Source organism: Thamnophis sirtalis, unplaced genomic scaffold, assembly GCF_051295495.1.
Source record: "Thamnophis sirtalis isolate CommonGarterSnake01/CBP01778 unplaced genomic scaffold, rThaSir2_p1.2 scaffold_6, whole genome shotgun sequence".
Taxonomy (NCBI): domain Eukaryota; kingdom Metazoa; phylum Chordata; class Lepidosauria; order Squamata; family Natricidae; genus Thamnophis; species Thamnophis sirtalis.
Genome location: NW_028261386.1, coordinates 84345554 through 84363846, shown reverse-complemented (window position 1 = coordinate 84363846; position 18293 = coordinate 84345554). Strand labels below are relative to the sequence as shown.

At 34.7% G+C, this 18293-nt stretch overlaps 1 protein-coding gene across 2 annotated transcripts in view; it reads left to right on the top strand.

Moving 5' to 3' along the window:
- The window catches only part of ADGB (androglobin), a 177463-nt gene that overhangs the window by 4085 nt on the left and 155085 nt on the right, over window positions 1-18293 (top strand). For both annotated transcript variants that reach the window (XM_087718320.1, XM_087718319.1), the window contains exons 2-11: window positions 1406-1583; window positions 4053-4145; window positions 4737-4808; window positions 6442-6651; window positions 8640-8779; window positions 10528-10614; window positions 12074-12270; window positions 14468-14596; window positions 16252-16346; window positions 16833-17007. In XM_087718320.1, coding sequence (XP_087574446.1) covers window positions 1406-1583; window positions 4053-4145; window positions 4737-4808; window positions 6442-6651; window positions 8640-8779; window positions 10528-10614; window positions 12074-12270; window positions 14468-14596; window positions 16252-16346; window positions 16833-17007 — 1376 coding nt within the window. The remainder of the gene's footprint in view (window positions 1-1405; window positions 1584-4052; window positions 4146-4736; window positions 4809-6441; window positions 6652-8639; window positions 8780-10527; window positions 10615-12073; window positions 12271-14467; window positions 14597-16251; window positions 16347-16832; window positions 17008-18293) is intronic.

Here is an 18293-nt window from a genome sequence, read left to right as displayed (position 1 = left end):
GAGAATTCAGTTCCGTTCCTGTTTGAGTTTGTGAGACACTTGGATAAGTGATTTTGCTTCTTGAAAACCTGGTGCTGTAAGAGTTTTGTTTTTGCATTCTGCTGCGTAATCTTTTTGCCAAAGACTTTATTTATGTTTATTTTGGGCTCGCAGCCAGAATGAGCCAGGTCTGATAAAGTTATTTCCTTTTAAGTCTGTCTGACTGTCGTCTGTTAACGAGCGATGAAGGGGAGTCAGAATATATATATGTATGTATGTATGTATGTATGTATGTATGTATGTATGTATGTATGTTGTGTAAAAATCTAATATATATATATATATATATATATATATATATATATATATATATATATATAATTTATTTATCAGCACAAATATAACATATATATACATTATATATATATATATATATATATATATATATATATATATATATATATATATATATATATATATATATTAATGTTGCATTCCACTTGTTCTCATTTTCTTCATTTGATGTATTATAAGTGATTGCTCTGCATTTTTTAATTTTTATACAACTAGTCTGCTGCTTTTATAAAATTGAAGCACAATTTTTTTTTTGCTTCACATTTGCAGTGAACAAGTTTTCACAATCAGTTTAATTTTCTACCCCAATGTCTGTGTAACCAAATACTGCTTCCTTTGCAGTCAGCCTTTACTGATTAATTGGGGATGGGGCTTTTTCATGGATAAATTAAAAGATATCAGGAATCTCAGTCTAATAACAAAACACAATACAGGCAGTCCTCAACTTACGATCACAATTCATCCCCAAATTTATGTTGCTAAGTGAAACATTTGTTAAGTGAGTTTTGCCCTATTTTATTATCTTTCTTGCCACAGTTAAGTGAAACACTGCAATTGTTAAGTAAGTAACACAGTTGTTAAGAGAATTTGAGTTACCCATTGATTTTGCTTGCCCAAAGGTCGTAAAAGCTGATCACATGACCCCGGGACATTGCATTTATCATAAACATGAGTCAGTTGCCAAACAGTTGCCAAATAGTTGCTAAATATTGATCACCTGACCATGGGGCTGCTGCAAAGGCCGTAAGAATGAAAAAAGGTCATAAACGCCTCTTTTCAGTGCCATTGTAACTTTGAATGTTCACTAAATAAACTGTTGTAAGTCAAAGACTATCTCTATAACTGCATGATTTCAAGAAGCACTTTTCTTTTGTCTGTCATCCAATATGGCAGATTGCTGAAGTAAAGTATAAATTAATATTCCCATTTTTTTGGTTAGTTTTTAATTGTACTTAGTAACTATTTGTACTTTGGAGCATTTCATAAATTGAAAACAAATATTTGCCATGTAAGAATAAAATACCATATTAGGAGAATATAGCAAACTTTTCATATTCATGTTATATTTCAGCACCTGGTTTCTTTCGGGATCACCTTCTACTGTAAATCCTCAAGGTACTTCACCTGAGTCAAAGAAAGGAAGATTTCCTATCTGGCCAGAATGGAGTGAAGCAGACATCAATGTAGAAAAGTGGGATGCTGGAAAAGGTGGAAAGGAAAAAGATAAATCTGGAAGAAGCCCTATTCTAGTATGTTTCCTATAAACTTATCTTTTTTTCCCAATTCCTCTCTATATAGAAATTGCATTGCATTTTTCTTACCTATTGAAGGTGAAATTTAGTTGGATGCCAATCTGGAAAGTTTGCATCTCATATGTGATACATGAGAAGAATTGTGGGGGGAAATTGTTACTATGTTTATTTTGATATTTTAATTACTGTGTGCAGCGTGGAAATCAAAGTGCTTAAATTGCCAATGATCTGTTTGCTGGCTAGTTGAGCTAGCTGTTTTTGAGTTACATAAATATTATGTTCCATCATAACTCTGGGGGGGGGAGAGTGTATCATTGGGGAATGATGTTTCTGCCTTTTATTTTTCAGTTTGATGATTGCAAGAGATGGGGAGAAGACTTGCAGTAACTCTTAAGTTTTCCACATGTCAGTTGGCATCAATGATTCGACTCTATCAATGTGATATGGACCTTTGCCTGTGCATATGACCATTATTTCATTGGTTGTGTATTTTGATTTCTGCACTAGTTTAAATGCATCATAATTTTGACACATAGACCTGAATCTGCTCCTAAGATTTGAGGAGAGAATTTGGAATTTGATCAGGGGCAGCTTTTTGTCTTTTTGTTCCTATAAATGAAGAAATAGTGAGTGAAGAACAGCAGGATGTTCCTTTAGCTCACTCTTTGGATTCTCTGTTGCTTTTTTTTAGCATTATAGTTGGGTTTCTCCCTGTAAAGCTTGCTAGACTGGTGGAGTTGCAACCTTGAAATTTCTTTGTCAATGGCTTCTTTGTCCTATGTAATAGAGCAGGGGTGTCAAACTGGATTTCTTCAACAGTTGGGGTAGAGGAGATGGGACGGACATCTCCTGCAGCACCCTGCCAGCCCTAACGGGGTGAGCCCCCCATCATGCAAGGCCCCCACATGTCCCATTTTCAGTCTCAACGGCCTCCTGTAGCATCCTGGCAGCAGAAATGCAGTACAGGGGCCTCACGTGGTCCACCATGCCCTGCTTTGGCTGCCAGAGGCTAGCCCTGTGGGCCAGATTTAAGCTCCCCACAAGCCAGATGTGGCCCTTGGGGCCTTGAGTCTGACACACCTTCAATAGAGAGTTGTCAAATGATAATGGTGAGAAACACTCTTCAGCAAGATTTAGATATGAGGAAAACCAAACAGCTACCAGCATTACAAAAGACTAAATGTAGACCCTCTACAATAAATTTAAGATTTATAGTTTCTGAAATTGTCTTCTCATTATTTAGAATATCTCTGGACTATAATTAAAAAATGTTGTTTGTGCTTTGTATTAAAATAAAATCAGTAAGTATTAAAATCCAGTTTCCAAAAATTTGAGATTTCTCTTATTATCATGTACAAAGCCAGTGCATCTCCAATGGAGACAGAACAGTCAGAAATGATCTTCTGCACTCCCCACTATCAGGTCTGCAGCAGAAAAGGATGTGAGGAATTTTACACCATGCAACAAATTTCATCTTTTTTCCTATTCCAACTGGAAATTTGCTTTGATTTTTCATATGCACGACAAAGCCAATCTACTCCAGATTGGGTTCTTTTCCATATGAAACATATGCATAGCCAAAAGGAGCGAAAAAAGGCTTCTCAGAACTTTGTTTATTGAAGTCGTGAAATGTTGAATTTATTTGGATCATACGGAGAATGTATCTCTGTGTTTTTCAATTACTCTGCTCATTTTACTGTAATATTAATAATTCATTTTAAAAAAAACTGCTATATTTAGACTGTATGAAACAGTTTATATTCTTGAGTTTTTGAGAATTAGTTACATATAAAATAAGAGTTTCATAATAACATATGAAGAAAAAAATGCATGAACAACTTAAAATAATTGTTCTGTGTATCCTGTTATTAAAAATGAGAGTGGTGTCAGAGAGCTGGTAGATGGTGAAGAAGCTGTTTTGTCTACTAACAACCTGTCCAATATGTAGATAGAGTGGATACTGTAGTATTAATGCATATAGTATATCAGTATCTTCATTGCTTGTCATGGATTTAAGACTTGTACTTGTAATTGTTATGATATATTAGACATAGTTATAAAAAACAATCAGATCAAAATTCAGCAAATAAATGCCAAAATTGTGGCATAATTAGAAAACAAATATTTCCACAGAGTCAATATACAGAATAGTTTTTACATTTTATTTTAAACTCCCACCTATAAGCCAAAATGAAATAGATGCAAAATGTTGGGACTATTTCCTCTGGTGACATTACTTACATTACTCAGAGTCATAGAAATTTTACCAATTCTGCATTTAGGAGACAGCTGCTAGGATTTGCTTTAAATATAATAACTTAGATTAACTCAGATCAATTCATTAAATTAACAGTCAGACTCAACTGAACAGATAACATCAAAGTACCACTAAATTCAGTTAGTGTGGTCTAGATATGAATAAATAAGAAATCAACTAATTTTTCTTTCAATTAATGTTGCACAAAGCATGTCTTTGAAGATCCAGAAGGAAAACTCGAGCTTCCCTCTTCACTGAAAGTAGGTTTTTGGAAAAGGCCTCAAGAGATTTTAACCAATAAGGTAAGATGCATCTAATTTCTGGTTAATCTATTTAAAATTTTGGTTTTCTTTTTTTTTTTTAAGTTTATTTTGCAACTTGGATAATGCAGGATAATATGCAAAAAAGAATGGGAGTATCCTTTATTGTAAATCAATGATTATGAGAAATGTGAAATGTATTTCTTATAATTTAAAAGCTCATATTGAGCTCCAGAATTGTGAAAATCAGATTTCAAGAATTTGGAATTTCTATTCATCCAATAGTTTTTATAGTTGTTCCATGATCATCTTTGTTCAGATATTTTGAAGGGTTTTCAAGTTTTTCTCAAATATATGAATACAGAGAAAAACAGAATATGTATATGCGTTACCATGGAAGGCATTATTACCCCTTCATACATTTCTGACTATTTCATATTAACAGTATTCTGGATACCTGATTTATTACCAACATAGTATATATTTTTCAACATACTTTCTTAATCAGTGTACAAGTCTTTTGGGATACACTTTGATATATAACTTTGAGCCATGAAATATATAGATTTTCATTCTAATATTAACAATGTATGTATATGTTAATAGAATATTTTAATTTATTATTACTTTTAGGTTCCTGTAGTAGTCAAAAATGAAAATTGGTTTGATCTTTTTTCACCAAATGAACATTTAATGGGCAGTGAGGTATGGAATAATCATCCTTTATAAGAAATAACATACATTGAAATGTTTGTTGTTATAAAAGTATAAAAGTGACTTTGGTCTGAAAAAACAAGAAGTATCGAAACCTGTCATGCACCACAGTGAACTGATTTACTAAAGTGTCACATGCAGAGAGAGATAAAGATGGGATTAGACCCCATATCAGGCAGCAAAATGCTGGCTCATTACTTGAAAATAATATAAATGAGCATTTATTTATTTATTTATTTATTTATTTAGTTAGTTAGTTAGTTAGTTAGTTAGTTAGTTAGTTAGTTTAAATGCTTCCCATCTCCCCAATTGGGCAACTTTCATTAATTGTGTCTGATGGCATACTTAGTGTAAGTTTATGAAAAATCAGTTTAGAGCTATTTAGTTAAAATATTATGTTTTCATTAGGAAATTGAAACAGGGTTTAGGGTGTTCTAGCATTTTGTTCATTTCACATTTTAAGCAAACTACCAGATTCATAGTTTTGCAGACTTTTACAGATAGAAACTTCATTCATATACATTCAGTCTTATTTGGAAATCTTTCACAATTTCAAAAGTATTGGGCAAATAATAGAGCAAATCAGACTTTGCGTAAGACATGTGGAAATGACATAACCAAAAATAGTAAAATCTACCTACTCTGGATGTTTGGATAAAAATCAAATTACTCAGTAGAGTTTGTTTCTTATGCTATATCTGTAATCCACATCTGACAACTTAATTATAATATAAGCACAACTCATTTAAGATCACAGTCATAAAGAAGAAAATGTACATATTTATGTGTAACTACATCTCTTGAAAATGTGTGATATGATTTCTATTGAGGTAATCTATTGAGGTAATCTTACTAGGAACTAGAAATGAATATCGTTATCTAAAGACTTTATACTGTATATCACAGCTGCTTATTATGAAACTGAGTGAACATTATGTTTAGAGCTATGGTTTTCATTCAGCCTCCATGAGTTATAGTACCTTCTCCTCTTCCATATAGGGATTATCAACATTTGTTTCCAATTTTAAGGAAACACACACACACACACACACACACACACACACACACACACACACACACACACCAGAGGTGGGTTGCTGCTGCTTCGGCCCTGATTGGGGCCGGTAGAACCAGTAGTAGCGGCGGCAGGAGGCTTCACCCACCCGCCCAGATGCTTCTGCGCAGAAGCGGCGTGTGCGTGCATAGGAGCGCGCCCAAACTGGTAGTAAAAAAATTATCAACCCACCTCTGATCCATACATATATGTACATACATACATACATACATACATACATACATACATACATTAATCACTGTCCATTTTGAATACATAGAGGAAATAGGAAGCTTGAGAATTCACAAGGTTGATGCTATATGGAATAAAACTGTGACTTAATCTAGATGTTCTGCTTCAGGTACCACAAAGCCTCCTCCCAGAAGGTAACAAGGAAAATAGGTCATGAAGAGGATGTGTAGCATAGATATAGTGTAGATATCTATATCTATAGTGTAGATACCTATAGGATATACCAGAATAGTTAGTCTACTTTCATTTATTCATGGAAATAATGTGAATGCCAGAGCTCAACTAACGTCTCTTATTTCTTTCCACATCTGGCTTCAGTTGATGCGATGGATAATAAGTGAAATATATGCAGTTTGGAAGTTGCACAATACAACTGCTTTAAGTGTTGAAGCTAAAGCTAATGCTAATGAAGTACCTCCAGTACTGTGGAAGCCATGGGAACACATCTATTCATTATGCAAAGCAATCAAAGGTCATATGCCATTGTATAATAGCTATGGAAAATATGTGGTAAAGCTCTTCTGGATGGTAAGTGATCATCTATCTGTATCTTATATATTATAATAAACTTTTTCTACAGTTGTTTAAATGAATTTTGTTGCTTATTTAACTATCCATAGAAAAGGAACAATCAGGAATAGTGACTGCTATTAAGAAATCATGCTACTGTTTAACTATTATTGTATAACTCACAGAGTATCTTTTATTGCATAAGAGCTGAAATTAGTGCACAAAGTTTTTATGTTATTACGCATTCATATAATCTAGGATGAATGAAAATATCAAAGTCTAGATATACTGTATATTTTAAGTATGATTGTTTGACTTTGATCACTTTACAGTAAACTTTAAATACATGCATTTAAAAGTGCACCTCAGATGCATGACATAGCTGTCTTGTGGGTTTGAAAAGGCAGGAAGTATTCTTCCCTTCTGAATGTTTTGCACACCCCTACTACACAGTTTTTGCTAGAATGCATCAGAGCCTTACATATTTACATATTTCAGGAGATCATGAGTAGTCCAGTAATCTGTTGTAGCACATTCAATAGGAAAAAAGTATCACAGATATATTCAGTATAAAATCATAGAGTCTCTTGAAATAGCCTTCCACCTACAGACTCCTTATTTCGATCCCTCTTAAATGTTTTAACAATTATTTTCTCTTATACTATTTTATTGTACTACATTTGGCTTAGGGAAATATAGGCTCTCTGTAACATACCATTTCTCAATCTTTTTTTGTCCTGGGGAAACCATTGAAATAATTTTCAATCTTAGGGAACAAATAAACAATTATTATATCTTTCACAAAAATATGAAAAACTCACAATATAATTCAATTCTCACACAATTCATGTTTTATAATATATAGAACAATAGCAAAAGAACAGGCCACCTGAGTCCTGGTGCTTAAAAGTTTCCACCACTATAAGCACTAACTAGTGGTGGGTTCTGGATCCCATTGCAACCGGTATGGTGGAACGGGGCCGGGCATCCACCACATGCACACGTGCAGCACGCGCACAGCACACGTATGTGTACTTACCACCCGCGACACTCCAGCTGCTTGGTGGAGCATTGTGCAGGCACATATGCTCTGTGCATGTGCGCGTAAGCCCCGATCGGCTCAAATACAAGTAAGGAGGGCGGAACGGTACCTGGTGCTCCTAGTAGGCACTGGAACGCCAGTACCAGGGCATACCAGTCGTATCCCACCACTGGCACTAACAATGTTCAAAAAATGCTGGTTATCTTTTCTTTAAACATGATCTCTTCTCTGGAACCTTGGTTGAGAAGAACTTGTTTAACATGTAACAATGCCTGAATATATTGAATACAGATTCAGATTATTTCTTGCCATGGAGACTTATTTGTGGAAATAATGTTGTAAAAAAAGTACCTTATTGGCTAGAAATATAGGCAGAGGCTAAGTAGAAAGTGCAATTGTCACAATATCAGTAAGGTTGTTAAAAAAAGCCATCACTGAGTTTGTTAAATAATGTTCACAAGTTGCATTTGAGCACACTTGGTAATTTTCCATATACTTCCTTTAGCACACATACAAGTACTCAAACAGTCATATGCTTTAGTCATTCATCACTGCCTTTCCTGTGTTCAGTTAAGTTAATCTATACTGATAAATCCATGCTGTCATTATATTTCGGTTGTCATAAAAAATGATGGCAACCTATTTGTTTGTTATGGCTTCTAACAAGAGAACGTGCTGTCTAGTAATATCTGAAAGAATAAAAACGTATTTTTACCATGGTAAAAGACACAAGAATGTGGCCAGTCGAGGATAGCTCATCAGTACCCTCCTATAGATGATTTTTTTTTAAAATTACTAGCTGTATTATACATGTGTTTTATACATGGATTTCACTGAATTTTCATATTGTTCTTTCTGTTTAGTGAAATTATAATGAGTGTCAACCTTTGAGAAGGTTGAGAAGATTTTTATAATGAGTCAATTTCTCATTACTACCCCATAATATTTGATTTCCTTTTTTTAGGGATGTTGGAGAAAGATAATTGTGGATGACAGCATACCTTTCAGTGAAGACAATGTCATGCTGCTTCCCACCACAACATGTGAAATTGAACTTTGGCCACTGATATTATCCAAAGCCATCATTAAATTAGCAAACAATGAGTATGTTTTCCTGTTTTGAAATTAAAAAAAGAAGCAAAGCCAGAACCTAATACAGAGAGGATGCTTATTTTTTCTGAATTAATCAACTAATTATCTTCCTGAACCTTTTGTTAACCCTTGGAATCTTCTCAGCTTCAATGGAAAGCAGTATAAATATAGTATTTATATATATATAGTATATATAGTATTATTGTACAAAAACATTAAAGTCTTAGATGAACTCTTCAAATTCTCTATTCTATTCAAACATATTTGGAGCACCCCTCAAATACTAGTACGGTCATATTTCGGCACTCAACTGCTTCAAAACTCATTGAATTTGGTATTCAACATATTTTGAAGCAGGAATCTTGTCCCAGTGCTCATCTTTCTCCCAGTAGTTGACTTGCAAGGGAGAACCTGCTGCCTTGTGACTCATTATTTCTTCTGGCCAAAATAGCAGGTTGCGTGGTATTCTTAGTACCCATTGGTTTTAGTATTTGGCACATCTTCCAGAACAAATTACCGATGAGGACCGAGGTACTACTGTACTAAATTTTTTGCAATGCATAGGATAATAAAGAAGTAGAAAACTTCATTCTGTTTGTGTAGATGCAGTTGCATTTTAAATTTTAACCTTCTGTTTGGAAAGAATGGCTTCTAGGGGCATTGTTTATTAAACAAAAGGGTACTGAAGCAATGCTAGTGCAAGTTAAAGTTATATCTGAATAACTCAAATTATGCTAGGTACAATATATAGTTATATAGCAACCATGTAAAACAGTAGGACACATACAAATGTAAAAGGCTCCAATGAAAAATAGCTGCTACAGTGGCAATATTTAGATTCCACATTCTCAGGGTGGTGGCATGTATGCTTACTTTGCAAAAAACTATTTTACACACTACCATATTTATTTACATGCATTTTTAAGCACAGCATATATTTGTTGTTTTGCTAAAAATTATAATTAGGTCATCTAGATATTATTATTTTTTTGCAACCTCATCCATGTGCTATTTAATCTTAAATTTTAAGATTAAAGGTCCTGCTTCTTTTTTCTGTTCTGATTTATTTAGACCTATGAGAATCTGAGTTGTTCAGCAATGTAGATGTGAGATTGGATTGGATTGGATTTATTTGACTTGTATGCCGCCCTATTCCCAAAGGGACTCAGGGCAGCTGAACAAGAGCCAAGGGGAGGGGAACAAATACAAAAAAGTAAGACAAAAAATAAGACAACAATACAGACAATTTAAAAAACACAACAAGCACAACCAATTCGAGTAGGGGTAGAACTCAACAACCCCAGGCCTGCTGGGACAGCCAGGTCTTAATGACTATACGGAAGGCCTGAAGGGTGGCGAGGGTCCGAATCTCCACAGGGAGATCGTTCCAGAGGGCCAGAGCAGCAACAGAGAAGGCCCTCCTCCAGGTGGTCGACAGCCGGCATTGGCCGGTAGATGGAATTCGGAGGAGGCCTAATCTGTGGGATCTAATGGGTCTATGGGAGGTAATTGGCAGAAGGCAATCTCTCAAGTACCCAGGTCCAATACCATGTAGGGCTTTATAAGTGACGACTAGCACCTATACCGTATGTTAGAAGATTCAACCTAGATATTTAACTTTTTATAACTATAGTACTCAAGAAATAAATTTTCGTTGGTTGTACATTTTCTGGGGCTAAAGATTGTACATGAAACATGAAAAATTGAGCTTGTAGAATATAATGTACATATGTTTATAGTCATATTTTTATGTTTCATAGTATAAATGAGGTTGGAAAAAGAGAACTAGGAGAATTTACAGTTCTTCATGCACTTACTGGATGGATACCAGAAATTATTCCTCTCCAGTAAGTTCTACTTTTTATAATATATACTTTTAAAGTATTGCACGTACTGTCTATAGTTATTTGGTACATTGGGCCTTTGGGTAAAAAATCCATGATTTCACAAGTTTTGATAGAGCTGGCATGTTCTGAGTCTCATCAATTAAATAGTATCATTTTATAGGAGTCAGGGGGCATGCTTTCTCTGCTGCAGCAGCTGTCCTTGGGAACCATGCCCTTCCCCAAGAGTCAGATATTCTTGATACTGTGAGCCTTTAGAAGGCTTTAAAAACTAGGTTCTTTTCCCAGGCATAGATTCAGGTCCATTATACTTAGATATGTTTTATGCCCAGGACAGTTGTGTTTTATTCTTTTATTTTATCTTATTTTTATATTGTGATTTTTGTTATTGAAAATTTTGAAAAAAAACTTTTACAAATGTTTACTTCCTTCCCCCTACCCTCCCCACCCAAACCCCACCCCTCCCAACCTTCCCTCCCCCGACTTCCCAGAACCAATACAGGGTATAAATCTTTAACAAAAATATTCTAAAATAAACTTAAAAGTAAAAAGTTAATGTCCTCTATCATTTGAGCTTTAACTCCTCTTTGCTAGGCTAACTCTAAACAGATTATGTCGTATATTGTGAATTTTTAATACTTGTTAGCTAACTTCAGTCACATGGCAAATGGGTGACCATATAAAATGAATGAATGAATGCAAAGAGAACTTATGTAAAAGTCCAGATTTTAATATATGTTCCTCATATTTTGAAAATTTAATAATGAGTTACTAAAAGTTAAGAGTTATTGTTGTCAAATTATTCTGAGTATGACTGACTGGATTCCAGTCCTCCACAGTGTTTGTCTTCTCTGGAGTATAATGTAAAACTATCACTATTGCTTTTTATATAATATTTAATATTTCTGCACACTATTTGTTAAATAATGGTACATTGAATCAATTTGAAATTAATTTATAGCTGTATGTAACTATGTATATGTAGAGGGAAACTATATTTTATTGTATGTATTGCTCATTTTACATATGTCGAATTTTAGTAAGTTCTCACTTGATCATTTTCTTACTTTTTAGCTAAATAGCAATAGCACTTAGACTTATATATCACTTCACAGTGCTTTTAGAGCCCTCTTTAAGCCGTTTACAGAGTCAGCACATTGTCCCCAACAATCTGGGTCCTCATTTTACTGACCTTGGAAGGATGGAAGGCTGAGTCAATCTTGAGCCTGGTGGGATTTGATCTGCCAAATTGGAGGCAGCTGGCAGTCAATAGAAGTAGCCTGCAGTACTGCATTCCAACTACTGCACCAATGCAACTTAAATATAATGCTTTTCTTTTTTTCATTATTTAAAAACAGGTTATCAGATTCCCCAAGATCAAAAAGATCAAGCTGCCACGTATTTGTAGTAAATTAATAATAGGCATTATTTCAAATATTTATTGTATTTATTATTTTTAAAGATCTGGATATTTGGATAAAATTTGGGAATTTCTAAGAGACATTGTACCAGAATTTAAGTTACCAGAAGAATCAATTCCTGAATCCAAATCATCACTTGATGCAAAAAAGGATTTGAAAGCATCTGAAATAAAAAATGATACTATGCCTACTGTTAAGCAACAAGAGAAACCAGAAAAAGCCGAGAAACCTGGGAAAGGTATGTTTTAAATTGTCCACATTATCAGATACACAATAAAGAGTACCAGAAGAATAACAAGGTTATATTGCCAAGAGATAAAACAGGTACAACTGAATTACACTCATCTTTCCCACAAGTTATTCCTCAGGATGTCCATAGCCAATTCTGTCCCTAATTCAAATCTGAATCAGACTGCAAAAGCTCAGGACAATCAGTGTTTTTCAAAAATGCCAGCAGGTATACATATGCCAACCTTTCAATTATATTGCCCAAAACATTATCTAAACTATTTTGATGCCCAAACAAATCTCATCTTTGTTGTTTGACGTCCTAGCTGTTACCTTCCTGTCCTTTTGTACTGTATTATTATTTTCTTTTATATTTAAGATCAGCAATATACTATTTCGTTAATATTATAATGCATACTTTTAGCTCTGGAGAAAAATATAGTTCATTCTTGTTTCTATCTACATTAAGCATATGCATATATGTATGCCCAAAGATCATGGAAACTACCATGAAACAGCACAGGAAACTGCTCTTTCCTAGAGTAGATGAAGCTTATCATCCCTACGCCTGACTGAATCACAGCTGAAGTATATTACTGCAACAATGTAGTTTTCTTCAAAACAGGTTTAGGATGCAGGAAGAAAAATTTTCAATTGAAGATATTTTTTTTAAATAAGGGATTTTGCAGGTACATCATCTTCAGTTGCTTCTAATTTGTTTGTCATTCCAAAGTAGTTTTTAAAATATGAAAAGGTTGAGACCTAGTACTTGAAATATAACTGAATAAGAGAAAGAAACAAAGGAAAAATACATTACATTGAGATAATGTAATGTGTTTGGGTAGGATGTAGACAAATCGATCAGCAAAGATTTATTAACATTGTAATTGCTTGAAAACAGAATCTTATTTTACAGGTAATCCTCAACTTACAACCATTCATTTATTGACCGTTCAAAGTTACAACTGTACTGTGACATATGACTTTTTCATACTTACGACTGTTGCAGAATTCCCCATGGCTACATGATCAAAATTTAGAGGTTGGCAACCAGCTCATATTTATGACAGTTGCAGTGTTCTGGACTCATGTGATCATTTTTGTGACCTTCTGACATGCAAAGTCAATGGGGAAACAATATTCACTTAACAATTGTGTTCTTAACTTAACAATTGTAGTGAATCACTTAACAACTGTGGCAAGAAAGGTAATAAAATGGGGCAAAACTCACTTAACAACTGTCATGCCTAGCAACAGAAATTTTGGGCTCAATTGTGGTCTTAGGTGAGGACTACCTTAAGCAAGTTTGATTAGCAACCATTCAAAATTACGATAGACACCCCCCCCCCCCAAAGCTACTTATAAATCTAGCTACAGATTCCAATGACTGCACACATATCTCCATGGTCACATAACTGCCTTTCGGATGCTTGGAAACCAGTTTCCGGTTTAAAACACCCATAGGAATAAAGGGATTCACTTAATGACCATGGCCTTCACTTAACTGCTGGGGGAAAAAGGTAATGAAATCAGAACTGGTCACTTGGGAATCTGAATTTATGACCATCATGACTTTGGACAGAAATTCTGGGCTCCATTACAGTCATAAGTTGAGGACTACCTGTCAACGTTCCAAATATCATGCAGAATTAAATCAGAGATCAAGGCAAAACTATCCTTAAAGTTTCAATTTAATAAGACAGACATGTTGGCATCATGCTATGGAATCCCAATACTGGAAATGACATCAGAATTCCACCCAGTTAAAAGTTCATGATCTTGTCCCCACACCCACAATCCATCTCATGGTCCAATCTGCTTCTTCCACGCTGGCATCCACACCCAGCTGCTTCCGGTCAGGTGAGAAAATACGGAGACAAAAGATGACCTTGAGCTTCTAGAAAAGAATGATAACAATACATTCCACAATCTCACTCCTGTCTATTCCCCCCTCCCATCAACTATACTAAAGAAACAGCATAATGAAATAAGAGAAAGTGTGGCAGGCCAAAATTCTAAAAAGAATATAATTGCAGGCCTGACACTACCTGTATGTCCTTAACCTTTGCCTTATCAGAAATAGGAACAGATTTTTTGGTAGCTGAGACCATAGTCTTCAATACTATCTGTTGCTTGAGACAAGATCTCCTTTATAATCGGGGACAAAGTACCGTAGTATTTATTAGTGTACTGATTTTTATTTTTAGAAAAGCCAGATCAAAAAGAAGTTGGAAAGAAGCGAAGCAAAGATGGTGAAAAGGATAAACTTAAGCCAGCTTCTCATTCTGCACGAATGTCTGCTGATTATCAAAGTTCTCTTCAGATATTTCTTGATGGTAAGATTATAAAAAATCTTAGACATATGTGCATTGGCCATCAAAGTTTTAGTGAGATTATTAAGTATCATTAAGTATTATTGAGCTCAGAAGTTAGCAGATGTATTTTACAATTGAAATCTGAGCTCCAATTCCAAATTTCTACAAGTGCAAGATAAAACCTTTTCTACTTTATGCTTCAGGGGCAGGTCAGTAACAGGTTATCTGACCAATATTTGCTTTTCACAGTTTTAACTCAAATTCATGGTTAAAAGCATTGGTTACTGGTTCCTTCTTAGCAATAATGACACCCTACCAATAAGATGCATCATGTATTAGTTATTTGTTTATATCACAAGGATATGAAGAATTCTGTCACAAGAATATAATATGAAGACTCACTCCATATTATCAGTCATGTCAGCTATATCATTAGTGAGATTCTGTGGGCTGCACAGCTTTCTCTACATCATTGCAAAATCAATCAGCCAGAGTGCTAGCCTGTTTCTTGTCCTCCTTAACCTAAAGCATGAAATGTGGTTTGTTTGTTTTGTTTTGTTTTGTTTTTTGTTTGGATTTTGGGAGAGTTTGGGAGATTTTAAGGGGCAGAAAGTGTTTCTGGCAGCTTTGCAGAGGCTGTAGGCTACAAAAAAGGCACAGTAGTTTGCTCCTGTCCTAAACTGTGGTAAATGGTTCAAGGTTGATGAGGAACTGAAATATTTTTCCTCACTTCAGTGAGTCTGCAAAAAATTATATCTGAGAAATGAATGTCAAAAGCCGAACAAAGATACTTCACAGTTTGTTTCAACATTATACAATCTGATACTGATCCAGATTTCATTTTACATGGTGTTCTGAAGAATATTTCTACTTCAGAAATGAAGCAGGTCTACTGCACTTTTAAAACTGTCAATACAGTTAAATTGCTGATTCACATGCTATTCTTATGGTGAGGAAGTCCCTGTTCGGATTCTGTAGGCCACCTCCTCTTTCAACCTAGGAGATTTATTTTCCATTCAATCTTGCTCCTACTTAGCTAAGTTGTCTCCCCAGCATGGTCTTGCTTAGTTTCTTGTGATTAAAGTTGTTGCTTATTTGTTACTCTCTTTGTGTCACTTTTCTTGACTTTTCAGCCTTTGATCTGCTTAGAAGATTATGAAGAAAATCAATGGTACTAGGTGTTTTAAATAGCCAATAATTTTAAATTATTCACAAAATAAAATTTAATAGGGATTTGACAAAAAGTAAACAAAAATATTTATATTGTACATTTCAGGAAATGCACATATTTTATTTTTAAAATCCTAAATAATATCTGTTGATTTTAGGTAGTTATATTAGTCCTAAATAATGCATATGTATTGATTTTAGGTAGTTACATTAGTCAATTACATCAAATATTTCTAATTGTATCTTTCTTTGAATAAAATAGAAACAATTTAAATGTAAAGCCCCAACAGATTATTTAAACTTTAAAACTATTTATTTTTAACTAGCTTCTTTGGTATTTTTCAGAATAAGTTACCTAACTGAAACTATCCCATTTCTCAAATTCCATTCTTGCATTTATAGCACCATGTTTAACATGGGATATTATCAGTTCATATTATGTTGTTACCTACAGCTTTATTTCTTTTCTATTATACTGTTTAATAGATTCAATGGGTTCTTTGCAGGTTCTGCAACTCCATTGCAGCCACAGATGGTGGTGTATGCTTGTTACATGCCTCTTTATGTACCTGAAAAAAAGATCTTCATATTAGAGAAAATGGTAAGAATTTATGTACTTTTCCTTTTATGAATAAATTAACAACAATAATTCTAATAAATAACAAAATAACAGTTGGAAGGGGCCTTGGAGGTCTTCTGGTCCAACCCCCTGGTCAAGCAGGAAACCCCTTCTTTGTGGCAGCCTCTCAAATGGTGTAGAAGTCACTGGAGGTTTTTAAGAAGAGATTGGACAACTGCTTATCTAAAACGGTATAGGGTCTCCTGCTTGAGCAAGAGGACTGGAAAACTTTCAAGGTCCCTTCCAACCCTATTATTCTGTTCCTCTATTATTATGTTAATATTAATAAGATATTACCTTGCTTCAGATTTAAATCTTAGCACAAATTTTTACTCTTTCTACAGAATATTCTACAGAACAGAAGTTCAATAACTTTGTATCTAACAAAGTCTTATAATAGAGTCAATGTTTCCTGTGAACATACATTTGTATTTTGTATATAACCCAGCTGCTTTTATCGTATTGCAGGCTGATTCTTCTGAAAAGTTACGACAATATGGTCTTTCCCACATCTATAGCCATCCTGCACTGATAACTAGAACAAGGTCAGGTCCCTTAGTGGCCCCACCAAAACCACCAGCTGTACCTCGTTGGAAACTTATACGCCAGAAAAAGGAAACAATTGTGACAGATGAACCCCAAGGTTTGTCATTTCAACCTTTGAGTTTTATTTCTAATTAAGATTAAATCCAGATATAAGGTATTTGTTTTCTTTCCTCGTGGTTTCACAAAGATTGCTTTTTGAGATGCAAAATGGTTGTTTGTGAAAATAAAAATGTATTTTGACTGCTTCTTTAGGTATTTAAAACCATTCTATATTTTGCATTTAATGTTCTCCAATGCCAAATCAATTGTTCTAAGCTAAAAAAACAGATCTAACATGTGATACCTGACTCACCTCTCTACCCCCCCCCCCCCAATATGTGTTATTTGGACAGAGCCATGATTTCCATGGAAGCCATGAACTCCAGAGTTACCCTGGATTCAATGTAACAAGGAGCAGGTTAATGTCCACAAGAAACATCAGCCTTACACACCAATCTGGCATTCAGAAGCCACAATCGGGCACTGGGGCCACTAAAGTTCCATTGACCTGGCCCTAAGGGGGAACCCTGAGGTCAAGATAAATAGTAATAGAATGATTATATAATTAGATATAAATAACATCTCTCTCCCTGCTTTCTTTTAGTAACATGCAGTTCAAGAGAAAATATTATTTTTGTGTTTGCATTTTTCTGATCCCTTCATATGGTAGGCTGTGTAGCAGAAAGGGAATTGGAAAGAAAACATGGAAGAGGTGTGGCAACCTCTTTGCCACAATGTGACAATTAAATTACTAAGAAAGAAATCCCTTCTGCAGTTCTTTTATTCCACATTGCCATTCTTTTTTTTAATTGAGAATTTTGAAAAAAAAACTTTTACAAATATTTACTTCCCTCCCCCACCCTCCCCCCCCACCCTCCCCAACCTCCCCCCCCCCCCCCCGGCTGACTTCCCAAAACCAATACAGGGTATAAATCTTTAACAAAAATATTCTAAAATAAACTTTTAAAAAAGTTAATATCATCTTTCATTTGAGCTTTAACTTCTCCTTGCTATAGGCTAGCTCTAAACAGATTATATGATTCCTTGTTTCTTCAGTCATAAACTATCTGAAATTTCTTAGTCCCATATTTATTTTGAGTATAGTCAATCCATCTTCTCCACTCCAGTTTATATCTCTCGTTTGAATGGTCCTTGAGATATGCTGATATTTTAGCCATCTCAGCTAGGTTTGTTACTTCCATTGTCCATTCTTGAATAGTAGGCAAGTCTTCCTTCTTCCAGTATTGCGCCACCACCAGTCTAGTTGCGGTTATTAAATGCAAAATCGGGTTAATCTTTACAACTGTACAATCAGTAATTATACCTAACAAAAATAACTGAGGG